The sequence below is a fragment of the Fusarium musae genome, chromosome 7 (assembly GCF_019915245.1).
Source record: "Fusarium musae strain F31 chromosome 7, whole genome shotgun sequence".
Classification (NCBI taxonomy): Eukaryota; Fungi; Ascomycota; class Sordariomycetes; order Hypocreales; family Nectriaceae; genus Fusarium; species Fusarium musae.
In genome coordinates this window covers 545,080-573,053 of record NC_058393.1, presented here as the reverse complement: position 1 = coordinate 573,053, position 27,974 = coordinate 545,080, and the positions used below count along the sequence as shown (strand labels likewise).

Sequence of the window (27,974 nt, the reverse complement as noted above, 5' to 3'; positions counted from 1 at the left end):
ATCCTAATCAAGCGCATAAACGGACTGTATGTTAATTTTGAGCAGTTTATGATTGACACCAGTAAGAATCGGTTTGTTGAGGCGCATTCCCGTATCGGGGCAATTTAAGCGAGTTGCCTGTCGGTTAGTAGAATAACCTTAGCGCGTAAGGCAACAGCAGACCGCATCAATCAAGGGACAACAATCCAGTATTGTCACCCCGACAAATATCCAACATGGAAGCTGAACACACATTCTCTGCTGGTGGCACCAAACTTCCAATCGAAGTTATTTTGTTGATTGTTGAGAATCTGCTCCCTCAAAATGATGCGACGCGACCGATCCTCCCCGCATCACATCCTATCACGAAAACACTCGTGTCTTTGACGACGGTGTGCAAAGCAATACATCCCACTGCTAGCAAACTCATCTGGCAAAACTGTCTCTACATAGATACAAAGTCAAAACTTCGCAGATTTAGACGATACATCTCGCAAAAGAGCCCAGTCACCGGGCAATCACCGTGTGAAGCCTATGGCTCGACGAGACTATATCTCAGCCCATTACATTACAAGTTTGATACTGCTTCCACTTATGAGGCCGTCGCCCCGTCTGTTCGTCGCGGTAAGGAGAAGCCTGGCCGTATGAGCGACGGCTCGGACAGTGACATGGAAAGTGATCAAAGTGAAGAATGGACTGATGGATCACAAACCGGGAGTGATCGCGCACCTCATTCAAGAACTCCTGTGGATGATGGATATTCTGTATACTCAACGCATAATTGGAGAGACGCACCAATGCAGGACCTTCGAACGATCCACATTCTCAAAGATGTTCTCATTACTCTTGCACCAGTCCTCAAGACCATCATCGTGGATATGCCCTTGAGAGATTTAAGTCCTACACAAAACAAAGACATCTTGGAGCCCCTCAGACAAGGGTTCGAGGCTCTGGTCAACATCGAAGAACTTATCAGTGTTAAAGACGAATTATACGTTGATACGGATACTGAAGTTATACAACCCCATGTCTTTATCAAATGGCCGAAACTGAGACGTTTATGTCTGTACAACGTCATGGCTGCGGATACATTCTTCGAAGATATGGCCTCGTGTCCCCAATTAGATACGGCTGTTTTCGTGCGGCCTGATCTCGCAGATGATGTCAAAGGAGAGTGGGCGGTGGCCTGGGCCAAAATCAACCTCCGAGAAACGAAGGATGACGGTTCAGTATATAAAGGGCCCAAGATCTCAATGGCTTTCTGCGACTGGCCGCCCTACCTATATGACTTCAGTAACAAGATACCTCACTGGCAAGAAGTTGACCCTGACAACAAAATCACTGTTTCAACCGTGGCTACGCATGAAAGATACGATAGAAGATCAAGAAGAAGGGGGCCCATTGCCTCATGTCAGGATTGGATCAGGGATCACGCTTTGAGAGGTACGATTTGGAGTGAAGTTGAGAACAAGAGCCAGCCTTTTACTCCACCAATAATGTTTGAGGAGGGACAGGATGAAGAGGACGATGATGAATGGGTTGATGACGACGATGGCGAGGATTGGAGTGACGATAATTCCGATTTATGGTGATGAATCTTACGAATTAAAGAATTTCGGCAGACCTTCACTACCTCAAGCTCATTCTGTTGGTCAAAGTGGCACTCAAAAAGTCCTGTCAATTTCTCGGCATCTTTCAATTCTCCATGCTTACTGGGGCTTGTCCTTGGCCTCATCGACCTGCAACTCAAAGAAACTCTCAATCAAACTCAACGTGATCATAGCACTCGAGAACAGAAGCGAAACCTCATCACCAAACTTGACATCCTCCAACGGATCCCTCACCAACTTTGCATCACGATCAGCATCCAGTTGTCTCTTGGGCATCTCCTCCGGCAACGGGTGGAACGGAAGACCAGATGGTAGCTTCTGCGGCTCTTGAGGCTTGTCATCCGGAAATCCACCAAAGACATCACCGCCTTCTTTGGGAGTATCGGGTTCTTTACTCAAAAGCTCAATGGCTTTCTTGTAAGCTTCATTGTCGGGTTCTTGCTTTTGAAGACCTTCAAACATCAGATATACTGCGCGGATGACACTCTCGAGGGCGCCGACAATCCATGCGTGGTGGGAAGAGGAGGCTTCGCCGATGAGATACAGTTGACCGTAGGCGTTGGGCTTAATGATCTCTGACCACATGTTGGAGAACTGGCTCGGGCCGAAGTATGCAAAAGCACCAGACATGTTCTCGTCTCTGTACCAATCATACGCATGATGGTCCTGATACTGATCCTTGAGAAGAGCGAGAAGCTGATCGTATGTGTAGTCGCTCTGCTTTGAGTGTAGCAGCGCAAGATCGTGAAGAAGCACAGAGAGGAGCTGCTCTTCATTCTTGGGCGTCTCGGGTGAGATCAGAGATCCAATGCGCTGTGCATCCTGACCCCAGGTGTACGAGCACAGAAGCACAGCAGGCTTGTTAGGGTCCCAATCCTGGCCCTCGTTTGACTCAATGTTGTAGGACGGATACACACAAACCCGAAGAGGAAGATCAGTATGCGCAATACCACCCTTCTTGATGTTGAACGGAGGCTTCTGCCACCACGCCGTCTCAAACTTGATACCAACCTTGCACGAAGCACCATATCCCAAAGCCCGAATAGCTTGCTTGGTGCCCCAGAGAAGGCCCGCATCCTTGAGATCCATTCTTTGAAGAGCACCGAGCGTTGTGCTATTGAACACAGCAAAGTACTCCTTTTCCTTGACAACCTGGTTTTTGTTGATGCGGAGTTTCATCGACGTAAAGTCCTTGGGCTTGCGCTTCTTGCGCTCTTCAACCTGCGCGTCTATGGCGACAACTTGGCTGTTGTATTGGACGGGCTGTTTGATCATTTTTGCCATACGGTGCGCGATGGTTTGGGCGCCTCCGTCGATACACCACCAGTAGTTGTTGGGTTGGCCATCGATTGGTTTGGGAGTTGCGAAGTCGAGTTCTTCAAGAACGCATTCTGTGAGGGACTGGTCGTACCAGCCAGTGCCACTGTGGAGTGTCAGTACAGATATCTACCAGGGAATCTTGGGGCCACTCACTATGTGGCAGACTCGAGCCACTCAATGGTGTTGTAGTTGTACCCCGGGCCCTCGGGAATGGGACCAGAATTGTCCTTGGGTTTGCCCTCCCTCTTCTTTCTGTCACCGTCTCCCCTAACACGGCGTCAGTATACTACAGTCTCCACTGGTGCTCTGGGAACTCACGAAGAGAGGAACTGACGAGTGCTAAGCTTATCAGCCTCCATCAGGAGGGCCCAAAGCTTGGTTGTCTCGGGTCCCTTTTCATCATTCTCATCAACGGCTTTCCTGAACTTCTCTACAGCCACCTTGATGAAGTCATCCAAAGCCTCACTGACTAGGTCTGAAGGGTTCACTTGGAGTAGGCTATGTTACTGTTAGTGACCTGCCACGAATGGAATAAGTTGACGCACTGAACGGGGATCTTGGCTTTATCAGGAAGACCCTCATTGAACTTGAATGGGTCATTCGCTTCAGCCGTCCAGACATTTCCGACACCGGAAACATCATTGAAGTATGTCGGGCAGACATTGTCCTCATCTCCGATGTAGTATGGGATCAATCCGCCTTTTCCTGGCTTGAGGCCGATGTAATTGAACAACTGGAAGGTCCTGCGGCATGTCAGCGATCGCGACACCGAAGATCCCTTGAGAGACTTACCTCTTCATGATAGTGTTGTTGGGGAATCGCATCGCTCCAACATCATAGTAATCATGCTCACCATGCGAAAACCGATGCGTATACAGCCTTCCTCCCAGCCTGTTCATCTTTGCAGCCTCCATGATGTCGTACTCAATCTTCAGTCCCTCCTTTTCGCACTGCTCATTCAGCCAGTCGAATACCATGGCAGTGAAAAATCCAGCGACACCAGCGCCGATGATACCAATCTCAAGATGGTTGGACTTCCTGGGGACGAAGCCAACACCAGTGAGCTTCTGGGTCTTGTCAAGAATCTTACTGACACCTTCATCTTCGTGTACTTTCTTTGGGAAAAGCTCAGGATGCTCTTGTTGGGCTTGGATGACGCGCTTGGCAGCGGCTTGAACATCGTCTTCGAAGCCTTTTTGGGCGACGTGTCGTGCCCACATGTGCTTGAAGGCACGGGTATGGAGGTGATGTTCTTCAGCTGGGAGAGACATGATGAAGACAAATTAGCAGTCGCAGACGGGCTGTTTCGTTTGAGAAAGACAGTCTTGTTTGCTGGGGACTTGTGTTCTATTTATGCAGAACTATTGCCAGCTAGCCTGGCCATGGAGGTTCCCATCCGGAAAGCTCCATCACAGCACCAGCAAAGTGGCTAGCTGAGCCAAGCAATGTGATAACAAACGATAAATCGATTATCTTCTAGCAAACCCTGCTCCAATTGAGACTCTCGTCGCATACCGTGATGAAGTTTCCCCGCAGATGACTGCGCGTCTTCCTACCAGTGCGTTCCATTCAAGCCTAGAACACCAGATCTCACGGGCCGTAGCCGTTCCTAGCGGCATCAATACGAACCAACGGCCCTCCAGCTCACAAAATAATTGGATGCTGTCCAAACGTGGCTGGCTGGTATGAGACTATTGGCGACTAACGACTGATATGGCTATTGTGTCTTATGTTGGGGTTAGTGATGATGCTTCGTCTCGAGTGCATTAGACTGTTGAGGCTGAGAATTGAGGGGGATGCCTGTCCTGTTTAGACATGCAGACATCGGGACGGCCGTGGCTTATGTTGCATTCTCTGACTGAAGCGAATTTTGGAGTATGGTCAGCAGTGGCATAAGATTTACATTAGAATGGTCTTAAGTTCAACGCACTTTCAGCTCAGCATATCGATGATGGTAGAGGCTTACATATTGGTTGCGGTTGAAGCATCTGACAAGATGGCACGCAACACCATCTGCCTTTTCAGCAACTAGCTCTATCAATCTCAATCACATTCCGAAACATCATATTATTTACTTCAACTACTGAACTATACTGTACATCATACAGCCTCTAGTCACCAAGCGGATAAGCGTGGAGGACCTGACCATGGAACAACGTCGCATCCTTCGAAGCCAAGAAAACATAACTCGGCGCGATCTCACTCGGCTGTCCAACTCTTCCCAGCTGCGAATTCTTGCCAAATCCCTCCATCTGCTCCGCCGGTCGAGAAGCGGGCTGCAGAGGCGTATGCACTGGTCCTGGCGCCACAGCATTGACTCTGATGCCCTTCTTGACGAGCTGCTTGGACAGTGATTGAGTGAAAGAAGTGATGGCACCTTTTGTGGATGCATAGTCTACCATGTGCGCTGTTCCTCTGAACGCAACGGTAGACGTTGAGTTGATGATCCTACCCTGTTAGTCAAGCTCACACAATGAGGTGAATACTTACGAGCCACCCTTTTCCATATGATGAAGTGCATACTTGGTCATAGCAAAGATCTGAAGAATATTGCTCCGGAAAGTACTCTCCACATCATCCAGATCAATGTCCTTGAAATCCTCACACATGAACTGCTTTCCAGCATTATTCACCAAGACATCAATCTTGCCATACTCATCAACGTGTTTCTGGACTGCATTCTTGCAGGTCTCGTTGTCCATGAGATTTCCGGCGAAGAGAAGACATTTGTGGCCTTCTTTCTCGACCATACGCTTGGTCTCCTCGGCGTCTTCTTGTTCTTCTGGGAGGTAGACGATTGTTACGTCTGCGCCTTCGCGGGCGAAGAGGACTGCTACTGAACGGCCAATACCGGAGCTGTAGGGATCAGTGATGGGATTTTATGTGAGCAACGGCATGCGCTTACTCTCCGCCTGTGATGAGAGCTTTGGCACCCTCGAGCTTGTTGGCGGCTCTATACTCGTGGAACTCATTCTTGCCTTCGAGCTTAGTCGACTCGCTTGTAGGGTTCATGGCCTTTTCAGTTCTGTGATCTACTGTCAGAAAGGCATTCGAGACTGGTCAATTGATGGCGTGCGTACCCGGGAAGCTTCTGTGCCTGAGCCTCAGGAACAGGGTCGAATGAACCATCTTTACCAGCTTGAGACATTGTGAACAGAGTATTCAGTCAATTGATACAATTCTCTTATTACAGGTTCTCAACAAATGTGAGTGAATGAAGAAATTGAATGGTCATGGCATGTTATTTATATCTCAGAGCAATGATGTCAGTGTGCAGTGCATCCATCGAGATTGTCCAGCCCCATCGCGGGGTTACTCGGTGCATCATGATGGCATCACGATTTAGACGAGCCAATTGCTTGTCCAACCTCAACAAACCTACAAATCCTCCAAGCCCAAACAACATCAAGGCCTGTAATTGACAACCGATCCAAACGTATCGGATTGTCCCCAGATTCCCTCCCTCAAACACGACAACTGCACAATCTGCGAATGGTCCACAAACAGATTAACATCAGTCCCAAACTCTCTAACATACCAATTAAACACCTTTGGATCCGCCGCCTCAAACATGACCTTCTCCTGCGGCAACTCCCTCAGAATCTGCTGAATCACATCCGTCCTCCAACTCTTGACATTCTCTGTGATGCCCTCGCTCTCAATCATGATACGCTCTACTCCAGCGTCGATAAAGCGCTTTCCCATGTGTATTATCTTGGAGGGGTCAGATGTTCCGAGGGATGAGAGCTCAGAAGCTTCTGTGTCGCCGCCAGCGCCGAATTGAATCCCGCATTCGGGTTTGGCGATTAGACCGGCGGAGTGGACTTTGTCGACGATGCGGAGCCAGTCGTCTTGGGGGATGGAGAGGAAGCCTGATGAGATCTCGATAACGTCGAAGCCGAGTTGTTTGCACTTTTTGAGATATTGGTCTACGGCCCAGGCGGGGTCGGATTGGAGAAGGACGTGTTCCATCCATCCACCCTAAATTATGGTTAGTAATGCTTGAGATAGGCGAAGAGACTTACAGTAGAGACGTAGACGTTGTACTCGTGAGCGAGATTGATGAGCTCCTTGAGCTTGTCCTCTGGGAACAGGGAGAACGAACCACCGGCGAACTTGAGTCCGTCGACATGGAGGCCCATCCTTTGTATGTCAGTGTCTAAACATTCCATGATGTGGGCGAACTCACGTCTCAAGGACATCCTGCAGATACCGCTTCCCCATCACAGAGTAATACGGTCCCCGAATCTCAGTAACTCCAACAGACCTCGGCTTTGGTGGGCGACTGTTGTGACGAATAAACCCGAAGCCTTTGTCCTTGTCTTCCAGCAGGATTGGAGGAGTCCCAAGTCGAGAGGACACTGAGAAGGGCCTGGTAGCGGCCTTGGGGATTGCGGTTGAAGCTCGCCATGCTGGGCGGGTGACTTTGAACAAGCTGACATGCGACATTATAGTAGTTGTGACGACAGTCGTGCTTCTTAAGTCTCTGATAAGATTATTCGTGTGATGTCTCAAGCTTGCGCAACATGGCTTCGGTGGTTTCTTAAACCATCACGTTGTAGCATGATATCATCATGATGCACCGGTGAGTTGCTGAGACTGCAACATGAACTCCAGGTTTGCGTCATATCATTCATTTACCGAGGTGTTATCATGGACAATATTACTGATAATACAGCGACAGTGTGGTCTCAGTATCCGGCTAGAAAATGACACCCCGTCCAGGTCGGAGCCCGGTCGCCGGATTTGTGGGGACCCTCCGGCCATCGCCGCCGGAATGCAATACGGAGCTCGTTCACCATATTGCGCAGGGGGGGTCAAGCTACGAATATGTAAATCCTGGTCCATGCTATCTGGCTGTTCTTCTGTCCCTGTTTCACACCACGCCCACAAAGCGACTCATCGAGTAAACATATTGTTGTTTAACTCATTAGCGTTTAACAACTCATCCAGCCCTCTTGGCCAAGTGGTAAGGCGTCGCACTCGTAATGCGAAGATCACTGGTTCGATTCCAGTACGGGGCAATTCGATCTATTACTTTTGCGTATTATCACAACTCATCATGATCTTTTTGTAATGACTCTTCGTCGTTGAAATAAAAAGTTTCCTTTTTGGGATAATTTCCCTTTTTGGATGCGCAAATCGAGACGGGACGAGATGATTGCGCAGGCCTTATTGTGACTTCGGGTGATTGCATGACGGAGAAGGGTGATTCTCATGGGACTACTCGGTTCCGTCAATTGAGTTGATGAGAGAGAATTCTGCGGTATTATCGCATTCGAGTAACGAAGACATCACATCGAAGCATGCAAGTAATTGAACAAAGAAACAATGCGCATTGGTATCCATCGTTATGCTAACCCATCATCCATGACCAAACAATGCCTCCGTATATCAACGCCCAAATCATAATACAAAAGAAATCCTTCATACCGTAGTATCCTATCCCTATCCCAAACTCCATGCTTCCTTCATATCTTCATTAGTCCTCCACATCCGCCGCACACCCCTCATCCTCAACCCTCTCCTTCTGCTTCTTCCTCATCTCCATCGCCCTGCGCAGTTTAATCGCAGTCTGTATATCAACCTTTGCATCATCCGCCTCCGTAAGCCCATACTGATCCCACCCTATTTCACGAAGATCAATGCCCAAATCAGCGAGGGACACAAAGCCTGGTGCGACGGGCGCATCGCTCTCCCAGAATGAATCGGAGTCTTGGTCTTCAGAGGTAGAGACTTGGCGTTTTCGACGGGGTGTAGTTGTGCGGCTGCGGGATTGGCGGGCGCGGCGGGGTGTGGACTTGTTGCTTCGTGGGCGAGGACTCTTTGGGCTTTTTGGTGTTTTGGGACGTTTGGAGATTGGTGAAGGGGGGATTATGGGGATTGGGGGTGGTGAGGCGGGTGCTTTGAGGATGGGGAGGGGTTCGTATATGCCTGGGAGACCGTCGCCTGACATGCCGTAGTGGTCCTTCATAAGGAGTCCTTCGCCGTCGCAACGCTTCTCTTTCCATGCGACGAAGGAGTCTATTGAGTCTTCGCTTGCATCGGAGAGGTACAGATCCATGTCGTGGCCGGTTGTTATGGGATGGCCGAGATGTTGTTCCACATCCATCCGTGATGGAACAAGCGTCTCGGCGGAATAGTCGTCACCAGGTGAGTTATGCTGAGTGTTTTGACTAGCCGCAGCGCTCTGCTCATGATCAGGACGCATCTTGATTGAAGGTGGCAGAGATGCATCGATAGATGTGCTTGGCGTGTGATGCCCAGCGGGGTATTGGATGCTTGAGAACCCAGATGACTGTGTTGTAGGAGTGATGTTTGCTTGTGAATTGACGTTTAGAGAAGATGTCCGCACTGGGATGTGTTCGTTTATATCATCCAGACGTTGGTTCCGTAGAGCAACGCTGGCCATGGTGCGAGATCGAGGAAATGGTTTGTCGATTGATGAAGAGCTCGATGGGCGCGAAGGTTGTGACAGTTCGCTTCGCGGATAAGATGAAAGAGTTGATCCTCCATGACATGATGCTGGACGAGGATGATGGACATCAATCCGGTCATATCGGTAGTTTGGTTCAAGGTATACACTTGCCCGCTTGTCTGGTCTGAACTGCGCTGGGATAATCGGACACGGCGCAGCTTCATCAAACGCCTCGTCCACTGTATCAATCTCAACACGGCCAAAACTCCTTCCTCGACTCCGACCTTCACTCGTCTTTGGTCTAGATCTTTGAAGTGGCGGTGGTGAAGATGACGTCTCGTATGTCAACTCACTGGATAGTGAAGGATGGAGACTCATAGGTCGAGGCTTGCGAGGTTGAGTTTCGGGTTCTGATGGAGAAGCGAATGCATTGAAGGACCTTCTCCGATCCCGCATCGATAATGTTCCTGGGTTGAGATTCGATTGCGATTCTCGTCGTTGTGTCTTCCCTGATCTTAGCAGATCGTTCCCAATTGATCCCGAAAATGATCTCCAAGCTGATGAACTCGACGGTCTTGACCAAGCCTCCCGTATCGTCCCCAGATCACCATGCGGAACGCCCGGCGCCGGCGCAGAATCATCCTCTTCTTCCTCATACCCAAACGACTGCAGCTCCCTCCCCCCAGAAAGTCGATAAAACGCCTTTGCAGCAGCACTATTGAGGTTCATGCCATTTTCGCCAATATTCCTCTCTGCAACATCCTCCCCATACTCCCTCGCCCCCGAAGCAGCCACCCTTGATCTAAAATTCGAGGGCCTCAACTCCCCCTGCGCATCGAGAATATCTATAAACGAATTCCGCTTATCATGCGCTGAATCTGCCGAGCTCTCGCGACGATGGTGCGTTGGGATTGACGGTACGGGCGGTGGTCGTTCGCGACCTCGTGTTTGTCGCTCTGGAACACTCCATGCTGAATTGGAGCTTCGGATGCTTCGTGAGAGGGAGAGTGGGCGGGATGGGAGGCTGTTGGCTTGGTTTGGCGCTGTTGTTGGGCGCGAGGGAGATGGGCCTCTGAATCGGGGGACCATGGGAGGTGGCGCGGTTGGATCTTGTGATACCGTTGATAATTGGGCTTGGCTGCGTTTTCTGGCTGCTCGCTGCAGCTGATCCAATACGTTTGGACCATTTCCAGCGACTGGGTATGTTCCTGACGATGTTAGAGGGGCTCAGTCAAAATATCTGCGGTCAAGGTTACCTTGAATTGGTGGGATTGAAGCTACAGTCGAATTGTACGCTTGACCCTTGAGCGAAGCCCTGTTTTGACTCTTTCGCGCAAAGATATTGCTAAAGAAGCCCATGACGATCGCCTTGCCCTGCCATGCGGCAGGTCGGCATCAAAAAGATAATCGCTACGTTTTGAGAGATATCAGGGCAAAGGGACACCTCAGCGCTGTTTTAAAGATGAGATGTTGGCATTCCGATCTGAAATGAAAAAAGGGTACGCGCAATCGAGGCGCCGAAAGAGCAGGGAAAACCAGGCGCTTATAAGCGATGAATGTACCGTATCAAAACGGCCCAAGTGAAAACGTGAGACTAATGCAAGCCCCGTTGAATCAGAACCTGTTTGTGTCCTTGTGGCTTTAAAGTTTAGGAGGATGTGGTGGGAGGTCTTTTCGTTTTATTTCCTCGCTGTTTGGTTTGGTTTGGTTTGAGAAGCTTCTTTGGAAGGAAAAGGATAAGTTACATATCGTCCTTGGCCTAAAACAGACAAGATGCTTGGTTTTGGTTTTGGGGGGGGGCAGGGGTGGATGACGCCAACGAACGAGAGGAAGGGATCCATGCAACCATGTTTGGAGTGGAGGGTGCTAGCGGAGAGTGACAGGCCACGATGGATCTAAGAAGGATGAAGAGTGAGGGGAGGGGATGAGAGGCCAGAGAGTATGTGATGTTGTGTCTTGGTCGTGAATGACGAAAATACCTTGACGTGAAGAATGTCTCGACACTATCTATGTCAGACATTCCATTTACAGGCTGAGACATGCTGACTTGTTTACAGAAGAGATCGTCGACGGGAGAGTGGCCGATTAACCCCCAGGATCAATCACTCAGCTCAGGTCCAGGTCCAGGTCAGGGGGCGTCTGACTTGCATCACCCCTGAACCTGAGCCGAACTCTGTATCCTTCTATCCCCTGGACAAGCCTGGACCGATATGGACGGATGCAGGGACCACTATTCTTCCCACTCAGGGGCTTCAGCAAGTGTCACGGAAAATATCACCAACAAATGAGATGTAAACATGATGAATCCTTCTCAAAGAGGGCTTGGTCAACTGCCATCTAGGGTTTAACCGACTGACGCCATCAAAACGGCTCCGAATCAAGCAGTGATAGACCGAGAAGCTGTGTGTGTGTTTTAGTCTACCTGATCTGATACACAGCCTGAAGTGAGTGAAGTCTACGCAAACACCGATCGAGTCATGGTCTTGGACAAACGATGCAAGGAGATATAGGCGAACTCACAGATCCATTCCCCAACGCGCATAATTACGCTGTAGTATCGCATTGTCCGAGACAGAAATGTAATGTCGGCATCCGAGTCATTGGGTCCAACATCACAATAGCCTTCCTTGTCCACGTTGCATCGATACTCCCACGGGTTAACTGGGGACGGGCCGCTGCTGATTTTATTGAGTTTGATGATGGCCTCGTCTATTAAATTGCCGTGTTCCCTGTGTATATACGCGCTGGTTACCTGTTTGTATCAAATTGCTACCTTTTGTGTTTGGGTAACTGGAGTCTTTGTGAGATGTCCTTTGTCGTACGGACACGGACGGAGAAATTGACGGACTATTCGCGGTGAGCGAGCGTCACATTGTACGAGAAGATCTCAATCCTTGACTTGTCTTGTTAGTATCTTTAGTGTGAGTCCGGTTCCGCGCGTTGGGGCCAATTTGTGATCTTTTATCTTTTATCTCTGTGCACGTGGGACAAACCCTTTATCAACGAGCAAAAGATGTGACAGATGTAAATCACCAGTCGAAGTGATGGTGTTATTGATGTTTATGTTTCTATAAACCTGGATTGCTATAACAGAAGGGTTACATGTCACTTTGCTTTTTTACTTGCAGCGACCCATGTAACTATAGATCGTTTCGGATCTGTTTCTCGCGTTGAGGTGACACAATCAAACTAGCAGCAGACTAAATATGGCAGCGCTGATCAAGAGACTAGGAAAATAGTAGGAGAATGGGATCTGCGGTCAAGGCTGATGATGATTGTCTGTGTCTTTGGTGGGATTGGAGGGACTAAAATGTCATTAAATGAGTGAGAGATAAACTCGGTCTGGTGATGGTTACCCTACAACTGTACGTACAGTAAACTCGGTGTGCTCGTCTGTGACGTTCTATAATGCCCATGTTGTAGCTGAAGGGTGTTTCATAAAATTTGCTTCTTTCGTAAGTCCTGAAACTGTTTGTATGGGCGTATGCCGAGGATACGCTGTAAGGCTACCTTAGTGAGTGTTCAGGCGACGTCATCAGTAAACCACCCCGCCAACTCAGCGTGGGGCATTTCTTCCTCCATCATCACCACCTCAACAATCACCAACTCACTCAAACATCATCACAACCTCACATTCCTCATCAGAAACCGCCAAAATGTCTTCAACAACAGACCCCAACCCCTCCGACTCCCGCCCGGCCTTCATCCCCCTCGAAGCAAACCCCGAGCTCATGACAACCCTCATCCACAAACTCGGCGTCTCAAACGCCCTCGCAATGCACGACGTCTACTCCCTCACCGACCCTGACCTCCTCGCCTTCATACCCCGCCCCGCGCTCGCTCTCCTCCTCGTGTTCCCCGTCAGCGCCGTGTACGAGAGTCACCGCATGGCCGAGGATAGCCTGGCCGACGAGTACAAGGGCAAGGGGGATACGGAGCCGGTGCTCTGGTGGCCGCAGACAATTAGGAATGCCTGTGGACTGATGGGTTTGCTACACGCTGTCTGCAATGGAAATGCTAGAAGTTTCATCGGTACGTTTTTCACTTGAGGGTGTGGATGGGAGCTAATGTTTGGCAGAGGAGGATTCTACGCTTGATGTGCTGATCAAGAAGAGTATCCCTCTCGATCCCCATGGCCGCGCAAAAGTCCTCGAGACAACACCTGATCTCGCGACAGCGCATAAAGAAGCCGCTACACAAGGCGACACGCCCGCCCCCGCTGCAGAAGACGACGTGGAGCTACACTACGTATGCTTCGCCAAGGGCACAGACGGCGGACTGTGGGAACTCGACGGGCGAAGAAAAGGACCTCTTCGACGGGGGGATCTGGAGGATAACGAGGATGTGCTGAGTCCCAAGGGTTTGGCGCTGGGAGCGCTGAAGTTTTTGGAGAGGGAGGGTGGGGATTTGAGGTTTAGTGCTGTTGCGCTTGCTGGGTCTATGGATTAGGATTAATACCCAAGACGTTGGACTGGAATTGAATAATAGTTTATTCTTCTCGCGAAGACTAGAGAATTGTATCGTTGTTGGAGTAGAAGTTGAGGGGCTGTGGACACTTGGCCTAGTTATTTTGAGAAGCTGAAGAACAAGGCAGATTCTTGAAGCCACGTCTAATCTCAGCTCCCCACTTCAAGGCAGCGACCTTTAGCACCATATAAAACAGCAGATTCATTCACTTTCTGGCCAATCTTCAGTTCAATTCAATCATAAACATCATGCGTAAGTCTTACAAAAACAGTGATAGTCGCAAGCTAACAGCTCAGGTATCGCAAGTTGGCTCTTGGGGGGAGGCCGTGAGCACGTCGGCCTCGTTCTAGGCAATGACGCCTCCGGCAAAACGACATTGCTCTACAGACTCAAGCTCAAAGAAGCCGTACAGACCCTTCCGACAATTGGATTCAACGTCGAGACTATAGACTATCCCGATGGAGAGAAAGTCACCCTCTGGGACGTTGGGGGTAAGTTATCCTCTGTAGACTGAGTTCTGTACTAACTAACAGTCTAGGCTGCGATGCTATTCGTCCTCTTATACGACACTACATGACCCAAGATCGCTTCCTAATCTTTATTCAAAGCTGCACAGACACAGAAGACGCCGAGCGCGTTGAGTTCTCGCTCGAGTATCTCCGCATGGGATTGAACATGATGCTTGAATACGAAGCAAAACACATGTTTATCGTTTTCAACAAGCAGGATCTCCTCTCTGAAGAAGAACGACCCAAAGTCGTAAAAGATTTAAAAGACAAGATTGAAGCTGAGATTAAACCATATGCTGATAAGCTCGATATAAGGATCTTGGACACTCCTGGTCTAAGTGCCCTTGGGGGCTGTCAGGTTAATAATGTCATGGATGAGATACGAAAGACCCTTAAACCGAAGAATGCAGTGAAGGATACGAAAGCTGAGATTGAGATGAGGGAGAAGGGACCAGGTGAAGAGGAGCTTCGGAATAAGATTAGAACGGCTAATGCTCAGAGTGTTGATGCAAACACGTTCTGGGAGTCGTTTCTAGATGGGAGTTTAGAGGCGTGGGATCATTACACTCATCTAAGAGCAGGCTTCTTCATCATGCACGATTGTTTCGGTAAAGGAGTAGGATTGCTGGAGTGTGCCGATGAGTTTATGAAGCATTTGAATCGGCTACGGGAGGGTAATCCCGAGAGATTTCGCAACACTGCGCACAAGTAAGTCACCCATCCACTCCTTATCACCAATAACTAACTCTTTAGAACAATGACGATATTCTGGCTTCATCAAATTCAAGTCGCTGCAATAGAATACCAAGCACGCTCCCACCCCGGCATATTCCCCTCGCGAGAAGCCTACGCCGACATCGTCTTCTCAGCACCTCATCTCATGAACTCCAACCTCTGGAGAGCACACTACTCCAAAGACCTGCTGTTCTCACCGCTGGCTCGGGCTAATTACAGTCTACCGGATTTACAGCCTCTTCCGACGATTAAACAGGTCACTTATACGCCTGCGCAAGAGAAAGTTGTACATGATGTTGATAGACTGCCACGGTTTGCGTTTTCGGTGGTTCAAAAGACTTTTTCGTCGAAGCTTAGACGCGGAGGGATTGTCAAACAGGCTCTTGAAGCATTACAGTCTTCGACGATGCGTTTGAGAGCGGTGGATTCTTCGGTTCCTCCGTATTCAGAGACACAAGCGTATTTCTGGATTCAGATCATCCACGCTTACACCCGTTCTCTGGAAGTTGAATCGTCCGAAAAGCAATTCACCACTTACGAGGCGTTCAAATCCCTCTTCGATATCAATGGTGATGAGTGGAAGCAGTACTACTCCCAATCAACATGGGAGAGCATCCCCGCTAGAATGGCATTCGTCAACCCAGACAAGAAACCCCTCCCTAATATCTTCAACCTACCCTCCCAAGCAAGAAAAGACCTCGCTGTCTCACAAATGATAAACGCTACAAACAGCCGCTCAACAAATGCACACCTTCCACCATCAGAAGATCTAGACTTCCAAGCAGCCATCCTCATCGACGAAGCAAAACTCATCCCCGAGTCTGAACTCAACATCGCCAGCCACGCGAGCCTCATAACATTCCTATTCAACCGCCTAACAGAAAAGACGAAATCTACTATGACTAGCAAAAAGCGCGGTGATGCTTCGCTGGCTTCGTCGACGGCGCTGGAGATTGCGAAGTGGACTGGTTTGACGCAGGCTATGTTCTGGGTGCAGCAGGTACAAATTGCGCTTGCGGGGCGGAAGGGGATGGGGTTTGAGGAGTGCATCAAGGGTAACTCGGTTTTGGCGTTTGAGGAGCTGCCGTTTGTGTATTACTCACCGCAGCTTTGGGGGAGTGTTGAGGCGAGGGATGGGTATGTCATGCCTGATAGACGGGGACTTTCTAGTATTGTACCTGGGAAAGTCAAACAGTGATGGATGGGTGCATTTGACATAGGGGGAGGTTTGGTTATCTATGGATCCTGGATATGAGGTATGTTACCTTGTCTATGGTCAACGCAGAGACGAAGCTTGCTCAGTCATGTCTGCCTCAACCATACACTCGAAGGAACAATCTATCAACGTAACGCTTTTGATTGCTCTATAATCTTTGTCTACGCTTCTAACGCTGTAACACGCTTTATGTCTAAGCAATATCCTCAATTCTAATACCGACTCCAGCTCAAACAGCTGTTCCATGATCAACCTCAACATCCCCCCCTCCAAGCTGACAATCACACCCCAGAAACCTCTTCGCCGCCTCAACATCCTCCCCAAACGAATCAAGTATCTTGAGCGCCTTCGATGCAGCGCGCTGCTTGGAATATCGTCCACTCTCAGATGTGTCATCCGCGATAACCTTTTGATGCACCATAAACACAGCGCACATTTCCGTATCCTTCAGCGCCGCCATGCCTTGGTCTGCACTACATGGTACAGCCTCTGCGCTGATGCGCCAGTTTGTGCAACCGAGTTCCTGATGCATTTTCTTGGACAGAAAAGTGACTGGGTGTTTGTTCGCAAAAGTGTCGTAGAGTCTCATGTCCTGGAAATATGGCTGGATGAACCTGGTGAAGAAAGTCTCGACGACCGAGAACTTGTACTTTGAATCGACAAACATGGCTCCAACAAGAGCTTCAATCACATCGGCGTAAGCTTTCGGTGGTGAATCTACCTTTAGCCAGAAGTCCTTGCGCATGGGAGTCCCCTCTTCCTCTGCTTCCTTGCGGGCATTTTCTTCAGCAACCTCAAGTTCCACGACATAATCGCGAATCTGGCTGAGGAGGGTCGATGTGCTGGAGAGTAGGCATGGGTGCAGGCCAAGCTTTACACAAAGACAGCCCAGAAACTGGTTCGACACCATGGCCATCTTGTGCTCCGTCAGCCACTGAGGGTCTGCCCTGGGGAAATTTCGGTAGAGATAATCGACGATGGCCATGTCAAGAAGTGAATCGCCCAGAAATTCGAGGCGTTGATAATCTGGCACAGACTCATATGGCCATGAAGGATGTTTAAAGGCACTCTGGACCAATTGTGCAGACCTGAACCGGTATCCTGTCGCTTGTGCCACCTTTTGTACAAGGCTGCGCTGGGAGGCCGATGCATTACCCTCCTGCCACTCAGGAACTTTGTAGGCTTTATAGTAATCCTTGAAAGCCTTCATCCTGTGGTTCTTGGACTTGGTCATTCGCGTCACGGCTTTAACAGCCAGATCCATGTTGCTATCCTTGCTTGTGAGATATGCCGCTCCAATGAGAGCCTCACACACATCGGCAACCGTCTTGTCGGCCAGATTATGCTTCATCGAAGTTTTCGGTGCCTTTCCTTTCTTGAGTGGAAGATCGGGATACCACGTTCGTCTGTCGAATGCTTTGGATCGTACAAACTCTTGAAGTTTGCGATCAACCGCATGATTGAAGAGGTTTTGGTTGCAAATGAGAAGCATGCGCTCGACGTGGTATTTACACTCATTTCCATCAGGCATGAGTGTGTAGATTGAGATAGTGGTAGCCATCTTGAGAAAACAGTCACCGAGGAATTCTAATCGTTCGTAATTGTCGCCCATGCCTGTTTGGAAATTGATCTGTTCTGTGTCATGTTCTCCAGAGTTGTCGCTGTCTTTGGTCATTGCCTCTAGTGCCAGTTCCGGTGGAATCTCGAGGCGAAGAAGATTGCATGCATCCAAGACAATGAGGACGGAATCTATTCGGTGAATGATTGCTGGAAATGCCATGGCCATAGAAACCACTTCAATGGGTAGCTGGAAAAATTAGACAAGCATCGAGGCAGGGATCTAACTTACAGGAGACACATTGAGAGGTTCTAGAATAATGAAACACTCCATGTTGACATTTTCGTCAACCTCAAACTCATCCAAAAGGTTCCGTCGTAGAGAAAGCAACTCCGCCTTGACAACAGGCTGGTCCTCCCGCCACTTCACCTTTTGGCGAGATTTAAAATACAGACTGTTACTATATTGCATGATTGTCGGCTCCACAGACTTGTAAGCTCTGCTTCTTGATTCGGGGACTCCCTCGGGTGTAGGATCGGATGGCTTCTTCGTTTTGTCGATACCTTTGATGACAAGCTTGCGACCTCCATCATATGGATCAGTCACAAACTTGTTGATGAAGAAGTCTTCTGGCGCATTCTCCCAGTCGAGCACCTCGTTCTCCTTCACAAGATTGACCACATCCCAGTCAATGTGTGATCGAGCATCCGGCTGAGGATTGTCAGCGCAAGGTGCGAGGAGGTATGGATATTGGTCGGACGGGGTATCGTATTCTTTGCTGAACACATCGGCGAATACACGATGGGTGAACTTGGTCAATCCGTCCACTTCTTCAGGGTCGAGTTGAAGAGACTCTTGGACAGGCGTCAATTCAGCGATAGAAGAGTGTCCATTGCCAAAGAACAAAGGAACATCTGGCAGCTTTGGGATTGGCTTGCGCGAGAGAAGTATCAGCGACTTTCCGGTCATTACCTTTCTAAGGGCACCCCCGTCCTTGATGGTGATTGTAGTCGCAAAGCATTCGGTCCACTCTCCTCGTCTAGTCCAAATCTCTGGCCGTAATCGCATGTCGTAGTCAGCTTTCTTGTTTGAACTGACAGCCAGCCGTGCGTTCCGCATAGCGTGAACCTTTTTCTTGAATGTCGGCTGAAGATTGCCGTCAATGTGTTTGTCTCTGATCAGTATCTTGCAGGCTTCGAATGCTGCAGAACACTTGGCCATCAATTTGCTACGCTGCTGCGTGCCCTTTATAAAGTTGACCGGGGACTCGGATGGCATTACCACGTCGGCCAGATATCGATCGCCTGCCTTCTGTACTTGGTATTCGACTTTGGAGTAGCTGTCAGTTGACAAGTGAGAAGCAAATCTGGACAGAATTTCGAGACTGGCAGGAAACGTAAGGCGTGCGCCTGTCGGGGGTATCTCGTACACTTGATGCTGCATGCGCTCAACCATCATCTCCATGTTTTCATCTATCAAATCATCATGAAGTTTTCGGTCAGCAGAAAGCGAAAGACAGAACTTCTCCAGGGCCTGTGAATCTCTTAAGGCTTGCTTCGCACTTCGAATATGTATCAGGTTGCCCTCCTCCATCATGGTGATATATCGAGAGCGTGCTTGTCGGGCGCGTCCTTTGGATTGCAGATACTGGATGACGGAGTTGTAGAGATCGAAGCGAATAACAAGGTCGCAATCTGGAACATCGATCCCCTCTTCTGCGACTGGTGTTGTGAAAAGGCAGTTGGTGTTGCCGTGCTTGAATTCGTGGAGTGCCAGGACTTGGTCTCGAAACGACATGGTGCCGAAGCTCGAACTAATTGATTGACAGCCGACCTGAAATTGTTAGCAGAGTCAAATGCGGAAGGTTAATACTTACCATGTATGCAGCGTTCATTCCTGGGATCCTCATGGAAGGCTGGCTATAGAGATCCGCAAGTAAACGGGCTGTGTATCGTTTCTCGACAAAAACAATGCAACGTTTGGTGCCATCAATCGTGAAAGCGTGCACCAAGATCTCGTGGAGACTTCTGACCTTGGCCGAGAGACCTTCAGAATTTGGGTTGACCGCACCAAATGTGTGAGCTCGAACAATTGCCTGGACACGTCGGACGGCCTCTGTTGCCTGATCTGCCCTTGTAACGGCGATGTCTCCAATGAATTCCCGACTTGTTCTGGCTGCGAGCCGTTCAGTCTCGAGATCTGTCATGGCAAGCTCCCAATAACGGTCCGCGCACCAAGTACCGAGGACTGACGAGGCCTCTTTTGTAAACTCTAGCGACAACTTGAACTGTTCGTTGCGAGAAACCAGTGCAAAGATCTGGCCCCAAAGACGCGTCTTTGTATCATCGGGAGCCTCAAGCCTACGGTAGTTGACAGTCTCTTCTGTTTGTTTCTGTCGTTGCATGGTCTCCATCAGCACCTCATCCGAAATGGTGGCGATCTGGCTGTCAAGCGACCTCTCAAGCTCTAGGGCAGTGTCTTTCACGTCCCTGGTTCGCGAATCCACCGGCGAAGCAGTCATTCCCAGGATTCGAGGTTTCTCGCCTTCGAGTTTGCGATAATACCCATCCATGATACGAGCATATGGGTGCTTCTTCTTGGTGTGGTGTGCCTCGTCGAAGATGAGGAGGTTTATTCGGGACATGGTGATGAAGCCGCACGTGAGGCAGTCGAGGAGGATCTGGGCAGTGCAGACCACAACCATGTTTTCGCCAAACTTCTCATCCCAGTATTCTTTGGTCTTGGCCATGCCTTTCATGTTGCCCACGAACTTGGTGACGGGGTGGGCTCCGAGGTTGCAGCTGAGGACGGCATGTTGCTGAACACAGAGGGCGACCTTTTCCACAAGGAAAAAGGCGACTTTCTTGGGTTTTCCGACGGCCCGCGCTTCAAGCTCCTGTTCGAGGTGATGTCGCAGCAGCAAGGCGGAGATGAGTGTTTTGCCAGTACCTGCACTGTTAGCACACCCCCGATTATAGTTCGTCAACATACCAGTAGGCAATACCACGAGGAGGTTTCTCTCTTTGGCGCGCTCGAACAGTTCAATCTGGTATTCTCGGGGCGACGCGATAATCTTGTGGCTCTCGTTCTGGTTCATTAGCTGGGCGAGGGACTGTTTATTGGGATCGCTGAAAGGGACAGCACTCCTCGCGGCGTCTCTCTGTGTCTTTTCTATGTGCGCTTGTAGAGCAGCTTGGTCTCGGAGCTTCTTTTCCGTCAACTTTCGAGGCTTGGAAGGGTTCACGATCAGGCGATATCGGTCGTCTTCGTCGTCAGTGTCGATGTACTCATGGTCCGACATGTTGAAGCGTGGAGAGCGACTGGTCAGGGTGAAGACAGAGATATTGCAAACATTCGCGTTGCGAGAGCGATCAAAAGAAGAGAAGAAGCACTTTATACTGATGATTACGGTGACAGAGACAAGAAAAGGATTGTCGTGGGTGGAAGGTGCCTTGAGGTGGAGGCTACTGAGGGATGCAGTTTGCGCGGATGCTTGCATCAGTGTAACAACAAGAGCCCGCAACTCTCAATCACGCCGTTTTGTTTCTACTGTACTACCCAGTCTTCAACTAACCACAATCCTAGAGACAAGCAGAACAACACACAGGCTGACACTGCTTCGCAGAATCAAACACACAATCCCGCACGTCAAGCACATCGCGATCCTTCTAAGCAATTTTATTCAGTTATCGATTTACATACAGGGTACTCAGTTAAGGTTTTGTGCCTGACCGATGTCCTGCATGTCGGCACGGACCGACCTCATCACGTTGGGAATAGCAACTACATTCCCTGTAATGCGAAAACCCCGGCCCAGATATCTCGCTGTAAACAATCTCAGCTTCCCCCAATATCTGCAGCCCATTTCCTTCAAGGGTCGACAAGCCCCCAGTCGAGTGTGCTTCCGTTCTTCCGTCCGCCTCTCCCAGGCACTCCTTAGCCTCATCAGCCAAGGTTAAGTTTAAAATCGCATGTGTGAACAGACCGATTCTTCACGGTGAATTGCTGACATCAAGAAAGTTCGTAGAACCATCTCGCGATCCATAAAATGTGCTCACGCCAAACTAAGTCTCCACTCAGTAGGAAACTTTATATCATGCTGTGCGTTCTGACGTGGTGGCGAGGCAAAAAAGTCACATTCCTGCTCAGTGGCCAAAGCGAGGCCAATAGATGGTTTAACGAAAGTTCAGTTTGGAAATTAACGCAAAAACATCGGCACAGCCTCAGAACTTCTGATTGGCTTCCTAGTATTGAGTTTAGACGGAAATGTTTCTAACGTTATTGGCTACCAGTAGTTTTTCGACATGCCGACTGCAGCTGAGCCGCACCCTCGGCAGTGCCTTACTACATGACCTGCTGAATCGATCTGAGTCGATATATTCTGCTTTCCGCTCATTTCTACAAGTTTCTGATATGTTTCCTAATGATTGTAGATTTCTGTAGTTCTCTTTTTTTTCATCAATGCCATGCTTTTATCAAACAAAATAATGATAGGAGACCAACCCCTGATATTTGGGGCGGATTGAGCAAGCCATCATTCGCATATGAGGCTCACACAGGAGACTCTTTGCCCCCGAGCGAACTCATTCTCCCCATCTGCTTGACGCAAGAGCTTGCAGCCTAGAGTTTATGCCCTCATCAAACATCTCGCTCGCACAGTGTCACCTCGGTAATATACAAGCTATCATTGGCACATGAGGCTCACACCAGAGACTCTTTGCCCCTGTGAAAACTTTCTTCCATCTGCTTGACGCAAGAAATTGCAGCGACGAACTTATACCTTCGTCAAATAACTCGCTCACAAAGTATCTTTCCACTTCTGGCTCAGGGCAAGGGCTCAGTGCGGTCCTAATACCATTAGAAAACCGCCCCAATACATTTGGTCTCCCTTGTCTTGTCCCCTTTATACTTCCATTAGTGACTCAACCAGAGAGTTTTCATCGTGAACGAATAGATAGATTATGATTCTCGGCGGCTCTCCGTGAGGCAAGTGACGCATATCTCTGTGTTCTTCCCATATTTTAGTTTTTTGATGTCCATGTACTCCCGTCTCTACCAGTAATAACTCCGATTCCAAGTCTAAGCACCATCTTAGGGCTCGAACTGAATGAAGCGGGTATTATTGTTATCCAAACTATAAGAATCCCCGTCCCCGTCAACTCTTGTCCTGTGGTAATCTCTCCAACTCTCTACTCTTTCACACATCACTATAATACCGACAAGCCTACTACAACTTAAACAAGATGTCGACACCCACACCTTTCTCTTCTTCTGAGCGTGAGATCGAAAATGAGTGGTACCATTTGCTCAACGATCTTCCGGAGGTAAATGAAGTGGCGAATGCGGAGCAGGACACTAGCCTGTACGAAGCACAGCAGGCTGAGCAAGCGGTGCAAGGTCCTGACTCATTGGATGAGAGTCCAGAGGATCAAAGTCTCTGGGGTCCTCCCCTTCCCACCCTCCCTCCCTCATCCCCTTCCCACTCCCACGGCCTTGCTCTGCCCATTCCTGTCCCTCCTGTTGTGACTGGAGGCATAGAGTCTCAGACGACGGCTCCTCCAGCCCCTCTTGTCCCAGACATGGTCGTCAATAACGTCCCTGATGAGAGTCTCGCTCCTGAGCTCATCGGGGTACCTCGACCCAAGCAGCGCCGGGCTGCTGCCAAGAGGGTGCCAAAGCAACAGGGCCCCAAGCGTGTCCCCAACGGCGTCGGCAAACCGCCTAAGCGCCTCTCTGCAAACCAGCAGCAGAGGCAATGGGACCGGGAGAGGATGGCGGAGTTGAGACAACAGCGAGATTTTCAGGCAGCTGCTGAAGCGGCTGCTATGATGGCTAGTGGGACAGCGGCTACCCAGCCTGGCCAACTTTATGGCCAGAATCAATTTTGTGAAAATTGCGGCCAAATTCTGTCACAGACAACCTCGGTGTTTTACCCTCCAGCCGGGCCGGGGGGTTATTACTCTCAGGCTGCTGGTCCCGTGTATCAGCAACCTCCTGTGCCCCCGGCCCCCTTTATGGCTTATGCTCCCTCTCCCGCTCCCTCTCCCGCTCCCGCTTCCCATCTCGCTCCTCCACCACCTCCACCTCCCTCTCCTGTTCCCTTTTATCACTACCAGCCTAATCTCGACAGTGCCAACACCCACTAGATCCTCCCCTCACTCTCCCTCTTCTTGAGGCTAGCCTTTCGCGGTCTTCCTCGTCCAGATTTCTTGGGCGTCGTCTTCTTCTTCTTCTTCGGGTTGTAATCACCATCGTTCTCTGGCTCCGGCACATCGATCGGCATGGTCATGGGATCAGCTTCCACTTCGCTCTCGATGTCTTGGGTTCTCTGCCGGGTGACTGAGTTTGCCGTTGATTTGCTTCCCTTCTTTTTGAGAAAGCCTGACCAGTTGGCGTCGAGCATCTGGCGAAGTTGTTCAGATGGTGTAGAGTTGTTGGTAGGGGCTTTGTGGCCTAGGATTGTGGGCGCAGAGTGTTGATTCGGTTGGAGTGTTGAACCACTTGCTCGGATGAATGACAAAGGTTCTTCGTCAGGGGCGGGAGTGAAGGACGCATACTGTTCTTCTTGTTCCATGTCGTCCTTCGGGACCTCTTCCAAATACACTGGCCTCTGACGCTGATTCATTACATAGTCATATCTTAGGTCATTCAGAAACTCATCCTCGAAATTAGATGTCAAAATTGTCCGATTCTCCAAACCCCTTCGAGAAAGTCGAGGCGCACCAGGCACCCTTCCAGCAGCCAGTGAAGCATTCCCTTTCGCCTCCTGTCTCGCAGATCCCTCTCCATGCTCAACTTCACCTCGATGCATTGATCTAATTCCGCCTTGGGGCCCGATAAGCCCACGGACCTGCTTCTGCTTTGCCAGGTAGTGAAACCCTGTAGGACAATACGCCGAGGCTGGCGGGTATGGTGGTCTTTCTTCCTCTACAAGAGTAGACACTGCTTTTCCTTTTAGATGGGTGTAGGCTTGGTGGTAGTATCTCTGAGAAGCCAACTGTAAGATGTGTTGTTGATATGGAAGAGGCACTTCACCTAGCGGTCCTGGGATGAGGGATGTCAAGGGGCGGGTATCTTTAGTAGCTTGATCATCTTGTTGTTCAGAACCTGCTGGCTGTTTTCCTTTGTCGCCTGGCTTGTCATTCTCCTCCATGTCTTCAGATGCATCATGTGTCGCGTCTGAATCGTAGCCGTCATCTTTCATCATAACGTCTTCGTCAGTGGTATCTGCCGGGGGAGGTGTAAGTCTTCTCTTAATAGTGCCCAAGAAGGGATCTCCCAGCTCAGGATACCGGAATGGGCCCGTAGATGATTCAGCAGCGGAAAACTGAGCCATGAGCCGCCCGACTTTCTCTGTGTCAAGCCAGCCAAGCTCCAACGAACCCAGCATCTGTTGCTTGTCGATAGCATCCTGGAGGAACTCCCACTCGATATCCAGTCGAAGAAAGTCAAGCAGGCCATTCTCTGTATACTCCAAAAACTCCTCAACTGCACCAGCGATCCTCAATCCCTGCAGAAACTCGACGCCTTTTTGTTTGTCTTGGTCCGGAACATTGTCAGTGCAGAGAGGAGGACGATGTTCACGTAGAAGCTCTTGGACAGTCTGTCTCTGCTCAAGAGCATGTTCAAGTAGGTCAACGTGAGGTATCTTCTCAACACACTCTTGCCAGATCCGCCAACTGTAATATTCACGGAGGTAAATCTCCATAAAGTCCTTGACCTGTTGGTTGCTGAGATGCAAGATGAGACTGGTGACTTTTGCGAAACGGTTGTTGTTGCTGAACATACGGAGGATAATCCACTTCACACCCCAAGAGAGATCATCCTATTGTCTTCCTCGGAGCGGAGGTGTGGAGTTGTTGAGATGTTCCATGATGGTGGTGTCGAGGTTGAGTATTGAGGAGGCGTCGAGATTGTGAGGTCGCTTCGGAGAGCAAGCAAACATGAGGCTTTAGAAGAGGTTGCCAAATAAACTCAGTAGATGCTCCCCTAACTTAGACTAGACTGCCCAAGTTCTTCATCACTTTGGATGAGGGTCTCAAGTTTTCTTGCCTTTCCCTGGTCGAGAGCAAGCCAGTAATAAAGTGAAGATAAAAAAGTCTGAGATCCAAGTATCGCGTCTGTAGCTCTTAGCGTAAGCGATGAAAGCAAAGTGTGTATCAAGAATGAGTGAGAAGAGGATAAGAAAGTGTTTTGAAGTGTGTGAATGAAGGACGCAAAGATGGCAGACAATCAGGGACCAAGACAATCGAGACAGGCAATTAACAACCCTGTGGAAATCTATAACTCACACGTGTTTATTTGAGAACGCGATGATTCAAGAACCACTTGTCTAATCAGGGTCGAATTGTCTGTCCCTCATTGCCAGGTGTCGGCAGCTGTCAGTCATAGACTCAACAGTCAGTAATCAGCTCATACATGTCAGCAAATCAGTCACTCGGAATAACAGTCTTTCTCATCTCTTATCAAAAAGCAATAGCTTCTTTGTTAATAATAAAAAAGAGCCTCATTCAGGCGCATAAAGTCAACCCCTAGACACCGTTGGCTTTGAAGCTGATGAGAGTACGGATACGCCACTCACTTTCGATCAGGACTTCACTAAGCTTCAACAGCTCAACCATTATACATTCATTTATTTTTCCACAAATAATGCTTCAAAAACCCTGGTCATAACGCCTGGCTCAAGTCTATGTTCCATTCTTCAGCAATTCATTCGAAGCGGGCCAAGACACAATTCTCAGACGATATTATGAGATTCAAGTCTCGCTCTATACGCAACCATCTGGTGACCCTCCAACAGCTTGAAACCATCGAGAATAGAATACAAAACAAACAATCCCATTGCCGTAATATGCATCAGATATCAGAATCCGACACTGCCAATCAGTATACAGGGTATCTAAACCAGTCCAAAACGCCATACCTCTACTCTACCTCGAGTCAATCAATCCGTCGTCTCTACATATCCACAAACGGCGCAAACGATCCTCTGCCATTGAACCGATCCTGATCCAGCGCAAAGTCCCCCTTGTCGTTAGGGTTCTCGCTCGTATCCATCACATCGTCAATATGTCGCTTCGTATGTGCCGCGTTGGGGGTTACAGCCCGCTCCATAGCGACTTGTGAGCGCGCCCGTAGAATATCCTCCCAGCACTGCAACTTCCGCTTGGTGTCCTCGTCGAAAGCGCAGCAGAATCGCTGTATGCTGATGAACTGAACCGCGGTGATCATATCCTTTCCAAAAACTGCCATGATGTAGGCTGCAGCGATGGCCGCTGATCTGTCGTTGCCCGTCTCGCACGTGAGGAGGACTTTGCCCCGGCGGAATGCGCTTGGATCAACGAGGAGTTCGCCGTTCTTGTTTCGACCCTTGGCTTGGCTGTGATACACGGATAAAAGATGGTCGTTGATCAGTCGAATAATGTCAGGAAACGAACTGATCAGCTTATCGTTGCCTTCCAGATCGATATACTGGACCTCAATGTTGAGCGTTTTCGCAGCCTTCTCAACACCCATGAGCTTCACGCCCGCCATGCGCGCATCTCTCGCCACAGCAATCATAGTGATGCCCTCCTCCTGCAACCACTTGATATTCTTAGCTATGCTGTTGGGACCAAGGTACAGAAAGTCCACTAGCTTCTGGGCATCACGTCGCTGCTCATAGGACCAATCTGCCGCACGATCTGTCGCGATCTGCTGCATGTTTTGCGTGATGATCTTTACATCGTGGTCCGTCAACTGACTCGAGTCGACGTGTTCGTACGATGGGAGGAGGATGGGCGCAGCGGAGACGCCGCATTGTCCTGTCGGTGGGATGTGAATGAATGGCGGGCTTGGTGCTCGACGGACGTATGGTGCCGATGGCACGGCGTTGTTGGCGAAGGAGGGGTGAAGACCGCTCGACTCCATTATGGTTGTCGTGAAGCTCGGTCCGACAATGACTGTAGAGGGTTTTGCTGTGCAAGAGATTGTGTACAGAGCAATGAGGAGTCCAAGTTCAAGCTTGAGCTAGAGTTGTCAGCGTGAAAGAAAGTGGAGAGGGGAGCCTCGCTCAGCTGAGATGCCCACTCCAAATAGGCTGCTGACAGGGGTCAATGCCCTTGAATGACGACAAGTGGAGCAACCCAGGAGCCCTACGGTCCCTGAATTTTGAGATTCAGGA

General features: G+C 49.6%; 11 protein-coding genes and 1 non-coding gene across 12 annotated transcripts; 5 read left to right on the top strand and 7 right to left on the bottom strand.

The window, feature by feature from the left end:
* Positions 1 to 215: 215 nt before the first annotated feature.
* Positions 216 to 1,571, top strand: J7337_009361 (uncharacterized protein; the record flags this gene model as incomplete). The annotated part of the gene is made up of 1 exon (XM_044826959.1): positions 216 to 1,571. The coding sequence occupies one exon, from the start codon at positions 216 to 218 to the stop codon at positions 1,569 to 1,571; it is 1,356 nt and encodes a 451-aa protein (XP_044677553.1).
* Positions 1,572 to 1,688: 117 nt separating this feature from the next.
* J7337_009360 (uncharacterized protein) lies at positions 1,689 to 4,180 on the bottom strand (the record flags this gene model as incomplete). Its single annotated transcript, XM_044826958.1, has 5 exons — positions 1,689 to 3,012; positions 3,063 to 3,176; positions 3,228 to 3,407; positions 3,455 to 3,652; positions 3,702 to 4,180. 5 exons carry the CDS (start codon positions 4,178 to 4,180, stop codon positions 1,689 to 1,691), a joined length of 2,295 nt encoding a protein of 764 aa, XP_044677552.1.
* Positions 4,181 to 5,020: 840 nt separating this feature from the next.
* J7337_009359 (uncharacterized protein) lies at positions 5,021 to 6,057 on the bottom strand (the record flags this gene model as incomplete). Its single annotated transcript, XM_044826957.1, has 4 exons — positions 5,021 to 5,357; positions 5,400 to 5,765; positions 5,815 to 5,934; positions 5,990 to 6,057. The coding sequence occupies 4 exons, from the start codon at positions 6,055 to 6,057 to the stop codon at positions 5,021 to 5,023; spliced, it is 891 nt and encodes a 296-aa protein (XP_044677551.1).
* Positions 6,058 to 6,314: 257 nt separating this feature from the next.
* Positions 6,315 to 7,358, bottom strand: J7337_009358 (uncharacterized protein; the record flags this gene model as incomplete). The annotated part of the gene is made up of 3 exons (XM_044826956.1): positions 6,315 to 6,890; positions 6,935 to 7,052; positions 7,099 to 7,358. The coding sequence occupies 3 exons, from the start codon at positions 7,356 to 7,358 to the stop codon at positions 6,315 to 6,317; spliced, it is 954 nt and encodes a 317-aa protein (XP_044677550.1).
* Positions 7,359 to 7,861: 503 nt separating this feature from the next.
* On the top strand, positions 7,862 to 7,933 carry J7337_009357. The gene has a single exon. It is a non-coding gene; the product is annotated as a tRNA-Thr (tRNA).
* Positions 7,934 to 8,391: 458 nt separating this feature from the next.
* On the bottom strand, positions 8,392 to 9,321 carry J7337_009356 (uncharacterized protein; the record flags this gene model as incomplete). The annotated part of the gene is made up of 1 exon (XM_044826955.1): positions 8,392 to 9,321. The coding sequence occupies one exon, from the start codon at positions 9,319 to 9,321 to the stop codon at positions 8,392 to 8,394; it is 930 nt and encodes a 309-aa protein (XP_044677549.1).
* Positions 9,322 to 12,983: 3,662 nt separating this feature from the next.
* J7337_009355 (uncharacterized protein) lies at positions 12,984 to 13,776 on the top strand (the record flags this gene model as incomplete). The annotated part of the gene is made up of 2 exons (XM_044826954.1): positions 12,984 to 13,359; positions 13,406 to 13,776. The coding sequence occupies 2 exons, from the start codon at positions 12,984 to 12,986 to the stop codon at positions 13,774 to 13,776; spliced, it is 747 nt and encodes a 248-aa protein (XP_044677548.1).
* A 266-nt stretch (positions 13,777 to 14,042) lies between these two features.
* On the top strand, positions 14,043 to 16,236 carry J7337_009354 (uncharacterized protein; the record flags this gene model as incomplete). Its single annotated transcript, XM_044826953.1, has 4 exons — positions 14,043 to 14,046; positions 14,091 to 14,285; positions 14,333 to 15,011; positions 15,057 to 16,236. The coding sequence occupies 4 exons, from the start codon at positions 14,043 to 14,045 to the stop codon at positions 16,234 to 16,236; spliced, it is 2,058 nt and encodes a 685-aa protein (XP_044677547.1).
* Positions 16,237 to 16,483: 247 nt separating this feature from the next.
* On the bottom strand, positions 16,484 to 21,113 carry J7337_009353 (uncharacterized protein; the record flags this gene model as incomplete). Its single annotated transcript, XM_044826952.1, has 4 exons — positions 16,484 to 18,061; positions 18,104 to 19,645; positions 19,689 to 20,761; positions 20,804 to 21,113. The coding sequence occupies 4 exons, from the start codon at positions 21,111 to 21,113 to the stop codon at positions 16,484 to 16,486; spliced, it is 4,503 nt and encodes a 1,500-aa protein (XP_044677546.1).
* Positions 21,114 to 23,055: 1,942 nt separating this feature from the next.
* J7337_009352 (uncharacterized protein) lies at positions 23,056 to 23,933 on the top strand (the record flags this gene model as incomplete). Its single annotated transcript, XM_044826951.1, has 2 exons — positions 23,056 to 23,698; positions 23,929 to 23,933. The coding sequence occupies 2 exons, from the start codon at positions 23,056 to 23,058 to the stop codon at positions 23,931 to 23,933; spliced, it is 648 nt and encodes a 215-aa protein (XP_044677545.1).
* Positions 23,934 to 23,954: 21 nt separating this feature from the next.
* Positions 23,955 to 25,598, bottom strand: J7337_009351 (uncharacterized protein; the record flags this gene model as incomplete). Its single annotated transcript, XM_044826950.1, has 1 exon — positions 23,955 to 25,598. One exon carries the CDS (start codon positions 25,596 to 25,598, stop codon positions 23,955 to 23,957), a length of 1,644 nt encoding a protein of 547 aa, XP_044677544.1.
* Positions 25,599 to 26,770: 1,172 nt separating this feature from the next.
* On the bottom strand, positions 26,771 to 27,721 carry J7337_009350 (uncharacterized protein; the record flags this gene model as incomplete). Its single annotated transcript, XM_044826949.1, has 1 exon — positions 26,771 to 27,721. One exon carries the CDS (start codon positions 27,719 to 27,721, stop codon positions 26,771 to 26,773), a length of 951 nt encoding a protein of 316 aa, XP_044677543.1.
* Positions 27,722 to 27,974: the final 253 nt, after the last annotated feature.